Source organism: Cicer arietinum, chromosome 6 (assembly GCF_000331145.2).
Source record: "Cicer arietinum cultivar CDC Frontier isolate Library 1 chromosome 6, Cicar.CDCFrontier_v2.0, whole genome shotgun sequence".
In the NCBI taxonomy this organism is placed as follows: Eukaryota; Viridiplantae; Streptophyta; class Magnoliopsida; order Fabales; family Fabaceae; genus Cicer; species Cicer arietinum.
In genome coordinates this window covers 31,275,454-31,287,117 of record NC_021165.2, presented here as the reverse complement: position 1 = coordinate 31,287,117, position 11,664 = coordinate 31,275,454, and the positions used below count along the sequence as shown (strand labels likewise).

The window sequence follows — 11,664 nt, the reverse complement described above, 5'->3', positions numbered from 1 at the left end:
TGTTCCTCAACAATCAAGCTACACCTTAATTCAAAATTCAAATATGTATTCATTATAAATGAAAATAAAGTATCACTTAAATTGCAATAACAAGATATTAATAAACATTCAACAAATCGTTAAAGTTAATAGAATGTTATATCTCTAAATACATTGAACTCTAAAAGTCATTACAAATATACGGAGCATCATTGTATGAAGATTTTAATGTAAAATATTATGATTGATTTTCCTTTACTACACAAAATGATAAAGTACAAATCATTTTTGAAAGTAATTGTGTAGAATTTAGTTAAAAAAAATAATATAATACACTTATCGTTCAAAAGCAATATATTATAACACATTTTAATTTTTACAATTTAAATTAACTATATAATTAATTTTATTTCTTGATATGTTAATGGTTGTGCGCTAACATATGTTGACAAAAAAAATCATCTAAATTAATTAATTGTGTTTAATTCTTTTTCCACTCTATCTTTATTAGCGGTCTTTTCATTTTATTAATAATATATTTAGGGTGTTGCAAATAATTAATACAGTTCAGAAATTAATTAATTTATCACGTATTTTCTTATTTTCTATTTTGGTTTAATAAATGTTATTCGATTTCAACTCTCCAATTTCAAATTCACAATACATTTAATTGTATCACATTAATAGACGGTTTAATATTATTAGTTAAAAATGCTCAAAGTTTTTCAACAAAATAATTATAGTTATTTCTTCAACTAAGAATATGTTTGAAACCAAGTTTCAACAAGGGGTGGGCAAAGTTCAGTTCTGAACTAGTACCATTTGAAAATTGAACCGAACTGGTTTTTAGTTTGAAAAAACTGAACTAAACTAGTTTTCAGTTCAAAAAACCGAACTGAACTGTTTTATAAACTGGTAAACCGGTTTATTACTTTGAACTAAACCGAACTGGTTTAACTTAGTTTTTTGTTTATATAGGCCAAATTTACATAATTACCCCTAATTACTTCTAATAAACAAATTTGGTTCAAGTTTTTTTAAATAAAAACCGGTTCGGTTCAGTTTTTTAAAACCTAAAACCGGTTCTATTATGTTCTAGTTTTAAAAAATCAGTTCGGAAATAGTTTAGTTCTCAAGTTTTATAAATCAGTTCAATTCCAAAACAGTTCAGTTTAGTTCTGCAGTTTAGTTCAGTTTTTGGTTTTTTTGAACACCCCTAATTTCAACAATCAAACTCACATCTAAAAGCATATGTTGGCCAAAATGTGAGTTCTGGACGTAGATATTGGTTTTTCTGAAAATACTATACAACAGTTTAGGAGCAATAATAGTGCAAACAAACCAAATTTTAAAATGCAAGAAAATAAATAAATTATGTTTATGAAAAAAAAAATTCATTTTCATTTCATTTTAGCATACAATTCATCTCAATGTTGACAATTAATTATTTTGTTAGATATACTAAATCTTTATATTTTCATTTTATCTATTTTTATAGTGAAACATAATTATATAATCATAATGCAAAAATTGCATGTTCACATATAAAAATATATCAACACCAAATGTACATCAAGAGGATTGATGCATGTACGCCCTGTGTGTGGAAACATGAGGTTTGTAGCTTGGTTTGATTATGGGTCAAAAGGAGGACTTCTAGTATCTTATTATCGAAAATGACTCTAAAGTTCTAATTGACTTGATTGCAAAAATTGCAAGTTAGATGAGACGATTTCTAGTCTGATTCGACATATTTAACATCTTATGATTCTCATGTTGAAACGTCTAGGACCAACATATTTAGCAAGAGAGAAACACAAGTTTTGAATGGCTTATTTGGTTTAGTCTCTCTTTAGACTGTTTAGCTCTTTTAAGTGTAATATGAGTCTCTTCAAATATAACTCTATATGTACCTTATGACATGTTTGAGGTTTGCATATTTAAAAGTGTCCGTTAAATCATTTAATAAAAAGGAATCATTATGATACATTTTCTTTCCTTGAACGTATTAGTACACCATAAAAATTTACCTTACATTTCCATTCTCTTTCTCTCTAAGTTATTCCAACTGAAATAGGTAAACCATACACTTTTCCAGTTTATAAGCCAATCTCAATTTTTGAATTGTCTAAAAATTACTAGTATTTCTTTAGCCAAAGTAATAATCTAGTGGAGATAGGTTTCAATGTTTTGTAAATTGTGTTAATCGTAATTTCAAACTTCCTTCTATTGTACTGAAACAACAAAGCATTAAAAATATATATTCATTTTTTTTTATGCATTATATATCAATGTTATCATTGAATTTTTTAACTCATCAATATCTTCAAGTTTTAGTTGAACCGACAAATGACAATATTATTAGATTCGATATTATGTCATAAATTCAAATATGAGATTTTATAATTATGTGTGTGAATTTTTGATGATATTTATTTATTCGTCTTTGAAAAGAAAAATAAAAATAAAAGCCAACCACAATATCTTGTCTACACGCATCAGAAATTAGGTCTCTAACTGTGGCCAACCTCATAGAAGAATATTATCCACACTGCCTATGTTTTGGCTCTCTACCTTAGAGTCAGACTTAGCTTATCGGCAACTTATAGAAACTAGAACACGTTTTGCACATTAAGAGATCATGTAAAGTACTTGATAAATATACGAAAAAAAAAGTTATTGATAAATCTGTCTGAAGGAACCTTTTGTTACTTTCTTTGTAGAAATACTTAAACAATCACAAGACCAAATAAAATTATTTGAGGACAAAAAAAAAATATACATCTTAAATTTCATATTGTTTAATTATTTTTTTGTCAATTTTTTGTGTGTATTTAAATTTAGTTTCTAAATCTTGTGACTATGCACTACTCTCTCTTTATGTATAAATTAACAGACACTAAAGTGTTTTCTGTTCATTTATCTTGAATGAAAACATAGTTGATATCTATCACGAAAAAAATTAAATTTGAAGTTTAAAACGAAATTCTACATTAAGTATTCTATTATTTATTTTAATGACTATATTTTTAATTCAAAGTTGAATTAGAATTAGTTTATACTTGATTTGTTAAGAGATTTAAAAATTAGATTAAGTTTTATTTAAATAAGGATTGCATCAAATTTGTTTCAAAAATTTAAAATGATGATTAAATACAATTTTTTGAAAGGATACATTGGACATTAAATGTAAATACAAAGTAAATTTGGAAGAAAAAACACACAAAAACGATAATATATAAAGATTATGTAATGTTTTTTTTGAAAAATATCTCATCATTCAAAACCAGAAGAAACAAAGAGGATAATTCTCAATTATAAAATGTCCCATATTAGAAAGGATATCCTCCCCAATTAATATATCCACACTACCAATAATAGTATCGATTATAGTTAACTAAATTTTCAAAGTAAATGACATTTAAAAAATATAATAAATATATATCTAATTTTTTACAATATAAATATATATCTAATTAATATTTAGGGACAATTTTGTTACCAAACAAAGTATTATTCTACGTTATTAAACAACGTTGGATTTTGTTATCTCTTTAGGCGAATTCAAACATATCTACTGATCTACCTATAGAACAGCTCATGCGACAATTGAAAAAACATAAATAATTGAATGCACATTTCATAATCATATTGAAAAAACATAAATAATCGAATGCACATTTGATAATCATTCTAGTCACAGAAGTGTTGAAATTTACAATTCTGTGGTGCTGGTTAATTTCAATCAGCATCCCCAATCACCCTCCATCAAAGAATAACTGTACAAATAAATAATTTTAACGTGTAAAATGGGAGATAAAGAACCACTGTGCTAAAGCTCTAAAACTTATCCTTATATAAATGCCTTGTACTATCATCACCTTTCAGAAGTGTCATTCTCTGAGACCTTGAAAAACCTTGTCTGTTATTAAGAATATCAATGTAATTCCGAAGCCTGTAACGGTCCGAGTTTCTCAGCGAAAATGGAGGGTTGAGAATAAGGGATGGTCCTTCCACTAGAAGGAAAACCAATAAACGGACTGCTTTTGAATACAACGCAGTTGCACTTTCCATATCACCCATGAGCTCTTCTACCTGTTAACAACAAATCAGTAACATGTCCTTAGCTTTCCCACTCACATGTTTGTTCACCCACAAAATATCTAATATATCCTAAACTTCAAGTATAAAAAGTGATGTGGCAAATAACACTAGGTGAGATTTGCTCTGTGAATCAAATAACACTATAATATGTCCTCATTCATTTTATCTAATGACAACATTTACAACCAAATTCAAATTAATGGTTTGAGCTATTGTTTTTCTTAGTCTATACTTCTACGTACTATTGAACAATCTTTCAATGATTCCCAACAATTTATTCAATTGGGGAGACCCTCTAGTAAGGAACACAAGTGCAGAGCTGTATTTTGAAATTCAAGAGTTCAGGAGGTCAATGGCATTAGCATAGGTCAGTATGGATGGGAGCCCAGTCCATTGGTTCAACCATCTTACATCAGCCATTCCATCCCATACAAGGCTGATATTAAAGAAAGTGTTGATTGCGGAAGAATATGGACAGCAAAATACTTAACCATGAGAATTAGGCCACATCGAGGCTGGAAGGAACCACCGATGAATACATCGATCAGTTTGAGTTTCTAATTTTTCTCATTTCAGGCATTCTAGGTGCATTCCATTGGGAAACTTCTACAGACTTCATGAGGAGATTCAACACGAGTGGAACCTCACAAACCCAACTCTTTTGACTGCTGGAAGTCATTAGGGGTGTTAGGCATCAGACAATCTATGATGGATAAATCCCTTCAAGATTAAAAGGAATAATTGTCACCGTGGGATTCGAGCCCGGTACCTAGGGGATAAGTACCGCTTCCACACAGTCCCACTACCAATTGATCAATCCCACTGCACCTCTAGCAGTGATTGACTAACACATTGTTATATAAGCATATTTGATGAACAGTAGCTAGTGTGTTAAGTCATGATTCTTATCTAAGGCTGATAATTGGGCTTATAATGCCTTTGTTTATGGACCTCAAGACCTTTCATTTCCTACTTCGGTCTATCATCTTATGTTTTTTTATCCAATGGAAGATTCTACATGGGAAACAGCTTCTTCCAATCACAATCAGTATACAAATTTAATCCACGAGGACAGGGCTAATAGTGGGGACTGGGGAGGGTGGCAATGCTGACAAGTGACAACCCACACAAGGCATTATGTTCAGACCTACTCATAGGAGATGACAGGGTGTGGCTAGTCGGTCGGGACACAGAAACAGGGTGGGAAGATAGAAGGAATGTTAATTTTGAAACATCAGAGGGGTAACTCTATAAGTGAAGCTGCGGCTCTGTGGCAGTTCCTCTTCTCCAGAGGAACATCCATTCATTGTTTCTTTTCATCACCATACTTGAATAATACAATCCTATTTTCTCTTTCTCTCTCTCTCTCTCACCCAACTACCCATCATTGGCATAAATTTAGTATACAAAAGAAAATCTAACGTTGCCAATTAAGTTTAATTAAATGAACCTAAGATTGCATTTCAAAGATGCATTTTAGAACTCTATCCATAATGGTAAAAATGAGAGGCAGAAGAAAATACTCACACCCCCATGTCTCCCGAAAGTAAGGGCGGCTTGAAATATTGTTTCCATTGCATCTGGCATCTCTGTATTTCCTGCAATCAGGAGAAATATATAATTGTTTAAATCTCATGTAATATGGAATGAAATATAAGAGTTAGCTCTCTCTCATAACACACTGCTTTACATCTTCGACATACATTGTATCCTTAAATTATGCAATAGATTACAAAATATAGTTGACAATTATTTTCTTTATTGGCCATCAAATGTACTGAGTACTGCATCAGTTCATTGGATTTGAAAGTTTACACATAAACAATAATAAACTCTTGACTACAAAGCAAGCATGGAAAAGAAGATATTATCAGAGAACCAAAAAAATTATCTCACTGAAGATAAGCACACAAGCATTGATGCAAAGGATAGCTAATTTCAAAAATGGAAGACAAATCAACTAGTAATTCAACTCATGATAAATATAAAATTTATACCAGGCTCAATGGTCTTAGCAAGGTCTTCGGCATGCTCAAATTCCCTCAAAAAATCACTTTCAATTTTAGATAAGATGTCCTTCGGCCCTAGGGTGTTTTCATCAAGACATTCTTCTGAATCAGGACTACCCTGCTTCTTGCTGGTGCTCCTCCGATATCTTGAAGCTTCTTGATTTGGACTTCCTTCCATGGCTGAGGCAGCCTGTGTATGGCATATGTGCAGCGCTTGCTTCCAAATGGCCAGAATTACAAGCTCAATAGAAAATGCTTCTAGCTGCTTTCTTGCCTCAATCTTAGAATTTGTTAAGAAAGGTGGAATAATAAGAAAGATTGGTAACATGAATCATTTGAGAAAAATAACAAATTAAATATCTATTCAAGAAAAACTACTTGATGCAATGCCAAAGGCAGCAGCATGAGAGACATCAAGGGAAATATAAACAGGAAACAAGGTTTGAATCATTCCCCCAAAGTAAAAGTTCTTAACAGGCAAGTAGCCAACAACTTTACAGTTACAGTTTATGACAACAATAACACTAATAACAACAGCCAGTTTCTTGAGCAGAGGAGGAGGGGGGAAGCACTAAACGGTTGTATAGGTTATTATCTAGAATGCTTGCATCCATTTTATGAAATATACTGTATCACTCTATACTGGACCACAAAATGTCCTTATTAGTTTAAAGATAATGTAATAATTGAAGATATTATAAATGCTCTTGTAGAGACACGGTGAATAACTAGTTCATATTTTATCATAAATGCACATTCCTGGTTTTCAGTGGGAAACTTTTACAAATAAAAATAGGCATTGTATTGAATAACATGAAAATACCAATCAAATTTTTAGCAACATATACCTTCTCACTAACTAATTCTGTGATGGCAGATGCATACTCTTGCAATGATTTTACCCTTGTCATGAAGTGAGTTGATGGTTGTTCATCACCTGTATCCATTGATCCATGTGAAGTCCCAGGAGCAGAGTCCTGACTACCTGAACTTGCAATTTGGCACATGCTATTGGTAGATACACCAGCGATTTGCATTGGAGCACTTAATCTAGTGATTGTATTTGAAGATTCTTGGAGGAAACTACCTGACCTATATATGGAATGGCTGGGTTTTGAAGCATTCACTGAAGAAGATGAAACATCCATAGGGGGCCCAGACACAAGAACATATTCTTGATCAATATTCTCAAGTGAATCTGTAACTGCCAATTTCATAGAACAAATATAAGCAGCATTAAAGATAATTTGAAAGACATGTCTTAAATCTATCCATGAAAAACTTCAGTTTGGTATTGATACCTTTTGGATAAGGGTTTGCAAATATCCGTTCTGGAGATTCTAGAGGATTAGTGAAATTTCTTCCTGAAATTTTATGGTTGTCCAATCTTTTAGTAGTGTTTTCAGGTCTCTGTGTTACACTACTATATCTAGAAGCAGAATTTACATTATTATAAATAGAAGTTGACTCTTTATCTAGTTTTGCATTTAGATCAAATCCAAAGGTAGACTTCATTGAGGACTTCTTCCTTGAAAACAATGTACTCCCTTCAGGTCCACTAGAATCTTCATCTAGAATGAAAGGTAAGCAATCCTCTTGACAATTCTCCTCGGTTCTTCTCAAAGGGTCAGTCGCTGTTGAACGGAACCCACCTATCATCCTTGAAGAGCTTTTATTCCTGCAAACCAAAAGATATTAATATCTTGAAACTAAACAATGATAACCATAAATTCTAAAAGCCTTCAATTTTACCTTAATGGTTCATCCTGTTCCATTTGCTTCGGATTAAGGAATGGGTGATTAAAGAATTCTTCAAAAGTTAGACGTTCAACTGAAAATTATAAAACGAAAAAACTAACAATGTATCAGAAGTGGTTTTACTTAAATGTAGGGTCTCCATTAGCAAAATGGAAAGGTATCAAAATTCCCCTTTATTCTTGTTAGCATGATCAGGAGGATCATTCAAGTTATCTAAAAACCTAACATCAATGAAAATTTGTTGGCCCACTTTTGTGTATGAGTTACCATACTGATGGTTCTTACCAGAACAAATCTAACTTCACACAAGCAATACAACATGCACCTAGCATTCCTCTCAACTAAAACTAGTTTTCCAAGCAATTGAGCATAGAATTACTACAAGAATCTTTATAACTATAATGCAGTGATGAACTGATTGACGGGGATACCATAAAATATCTTAAACAGGCCTGCAGACTTCACACTTCATTTATGTCTCAGAGTTCAATCTATAACAAAATCAAAATATACCTGGATTACGGCGTAGTAATTTCTGACACAAATCTTTGCACTCAGAACTCAAACTTTGGCTATCAGATGGAAATTGCAATTCCGTTGATTTCATAATATTCTGTAGTAACTGCAGAATTCATAATTATAACAGTAAGCTAACTAGGAAGGCCAAAAAGTCATACCCCATTGGAAGACTACGTTGCAGATAATAGCATCAAACTATAGAAATTATTGATTGGTAAGGACTACTTTGTTTTTGCAAAAGAAAAATAAATAAATAACTACTCAATGGCTACAAAGGGCGGAATAAATATCAATTATATACCTGTATTTGATTGTTTCCAGTAAAAGGTGTTTTTCCTGTAACAAACTGATATAAGATTGTACCAACACTCCAGAGATCTGCCTGCATATTTAATTCAGGATAAATATGATGGGAACCAACAATGAATGCTTTTTGGTGTTCCGATGACATTCAAAAGTAAAAATCACCTTAGCATCATACTTCTGCAGTTGCATGATTTCTGGAGCCATGTAGAGTGGTGAACCACACAAGGTTTCTGCAAGGCCCATAGGTTGCAGAGATCTGCCAAAGAAGAAATATGTGCATTAATAACTAAATTACAGGAAGGAGAACAAAGCCTTTTCCAAATACAATTCCCTTGATTTTTAAAGTAAAAAGGAAACAAACAAGCAAAATTAAAACAAAAAAGTCAAAATAAGCAAGGTGGTATAATGTTTAAGTAGATCCACAATTCAAAGATTTAGCAATTTGAGGGAACATCTAAATAAGATTCTTTATATTACAAAATTACATTACAATGATAAACAAATTAAACTAATTTAAACTATGCTTTCACCAAAAACCTTTTATAAAATATTTAGCCACAAATATAAAGTAATACTTTTGAATGGACTGGGCATTGTGAGGCTTTAATCATTTTAGAGGTCTGAAAGATGAACTATAGAACTAATTAGGCTACCTTGCAAATCCAAAGTCGGCTATCTTCAGCACTGACTTCTCATCATTTCTGGAGAGAAGAAGATTCTGTTTCAAGCATGATAGGCATATTACTGATATTTAGATTTAGATACAACAACAAAACAACCTTCATACAAAGATTAAATTTTAAAATAGAGGGGAATCAGCTAGGATTATGAACTAAAAAGACATACAAATGATAGGCGTTTATGCTTAGAAGTATTAGGATACCTGTGGTTTCAGATCTCGATGAATAAGGTTATTGTCCCGAAGAACTTGAAGGCCAGTAGCTGTAACACAGAATTCTCCTTTATTACCAGAAGAGCATAAAAAGAAAACACAACTATACACAGCTGAAACATACCCAGCTGCCGCATGAAGTGCTTTGCAGTTGCCTCTGGTACCCTTCCATGGCGTTGTATATACAAAGAAAGATCCCCCCCTTTACAATACTCTAACACAAGATGTATCTTCCCAGGAGCCTATATAAAATATAAATATAGAATTATTGATATTTCTAAGCACACTTTCTTGATGCACCAATCAATGTAAATTTCATTGGCTTCACACTTGCCACATATAATAATTTCTTCCATACCAATTTATTCACTAGTGCTAAAATTCTGAGTCAAAACCCATTCTATTTGGGTATTTGAGAATAAAAATAAGCCGATCCAAATACTTAAATCATAAATCATAGTAGATAGCCATATTTCAGGCCAGAGCCAAATTCAGGCCACTCAACTTAGCATTAAACGATGGTGTGCTACCATTGCCCAACTTCAATATCTAGAACTAATTTGAATTCACTGTCAAATAGTCAAAATAACTCATACACTTTAAGTACAAAGCTCTTTATTCCCAAAATTAAACTAAGCTTTAGCCTCAGCATTTTCACAATCATTAAGCACCCCAATTCAATTATACAGCAAAACATCCCATCAGAGTCAATAAAGAAATTCAAACAACTCTTTTTAAAGATATATTTTTTTACAAAATGACAAACAAATGGTGTTGCACTTCCACCTCAAAGCCAAAAGATTTTCCTACATATAGTAGTAACATACACAACTCCTTATTTAGTACACCCCCATAAAAGGTAAAATCTGTATCAAATTCTCCACTACACCATAAATCTAACTTTACAGTATAACACCCCATTAGAATAAACCAAACTTTATTATAAATTTTAACGCCCCCATTTCAAGTTGTTTCACCACGTAAAACAAATACATCAATTTTCAAAATTACAAAACTTATCTCAATATTTTAACCTCCTAAAACAACTATATTCACTAAAAAACAATACATATTCCACAAGACAAACCATAGTAAAATACCCTAAAACTCAAAACAGTTTAATTAAAACTCGTCATACTATTTTAACCTCCTAAAACAGAATTATTCACTAAAATATTACATTATTTACATGTCAAACCCTAGTCACATACCCCAAAACTAATAACAGTTTAACTAAAACAAATCATAAATTATAAAAATAGAAAAACTACTGACTAATATTTTTTCCATTAAACTCACAATTTCAGTTATAAACTTACAACAGGTTTATATATTATAAACTATAAATATAAATTAATCAATATCAACATTAGATTACACTAACAAACAAATAAGAAAGTAAAGTTGAACTAAAATAAAAATAAAGACCTGAATGATATCGTGCAAAGAGATGATATTAGGATGATTAATACGCTTCAAGATGACAATCTCAGACATGAGACTCTCTTGAAGCTTCTTATTAAGTCTCAAAGTTGCGATTTCCTTTATAGCCACTTCTGTTCCATGAACTTTGTGTCTCGCATGCCATACAACTGAAAACGAACCTGCTCCAATTTGATTCCCAACTATGTAGTCTCCGACCACCCTGCTACTCCGTCCCGTCGCCTGAGCCATCGCCGCAATTGGAAAAACCCTAGAAACCGGATTCAGCTCCGAATTCGGAAAACGGATCTTCTACTGTGAGAGTTTTAACAATTGGAACGGTTCTTCCGGGTTTTGGTTTTGAATTTGATTTTGAAGATCGATTTTGTTTTGTTGTTATGAATGAAGGAAGAAGATGATGATAATGATGATCATAAATAAAACTTCTTTTGATCGATTAATTGAGGTTTTATATTATAAGATAAACATTAAAATTAAATTAATAAAATGTTTATTAAATGCATTTTCAACGACAGGATTTTAAGTTTGAATAGAGACACGTTAGGAAGTTTTAGTTTTTCAAGTTACTGAATCATCTTTTTTTTCATTCTTTTTCGCGATATATTGTTATTATTATTTTTTTTAGATAAAATACAATTTTCGTTGTTGATTTTC

General features: G+C 31.7%; 1 protein-coding gene across 3 annotated transcripts; it reads right to left on the bottom strand.

Annotated features, from left to right (window-relative positions):
• Positions 1-3,630: 3,630 nt before the first annotated feature.
• Positions 3,631-11,462, bottom strand: LOC101509182 (serine/threonine-protein kinase ATG1c-like). Of its 3 annotated transcripts, XM_027331038.2 has the most exons (14): positions 10,996-11,462; positions 9,692-9,809; positions 9,559-9,617; positions 9,329-9,393; positions 8,838-8,931; positions 8,671-8,751; positions 8,364-8,472; positions 7,845-7,923; positions 7,394-7,770; positions 7,180-7,296; positions 6,941-7,077; positions 6,081-6,372; positions 5,611-5,681; positions 3,631-4,074 (listed from the first exon to the last, which is right to left on the bottom strand). In XM_027331038.2, exons 1-14 carry the CDS (start codon positions 11,239-11,241, stop codon positions 3,820-3,822), a joined length of 2,100 nt encoding a protein of 699 aa, XP_027186839.1. In that variant the 5' UTR covers positions 11,242-11,462; the 3' UTR covers positions 3,631-3,819. The 3 variants fall into 3 exon arrangements, with proteins under 3 accessions (XP_027186839.1, XP_004516130.1, XP_073226368.1); XM_004516073.4 differs by having other exon boundaries at positions 6,941-7,296; positions 10,996-11,461; XM_073370267.1 differs by lacking the exons at positions 9,329-9,393; positions 10,996-11,462 and having other exon boundaries at positions 6,941-7,296; positions 9,692-9,751.
• Between the last annotated feature and the right edge of the window lie 202 nt (positions 11,463-11,664).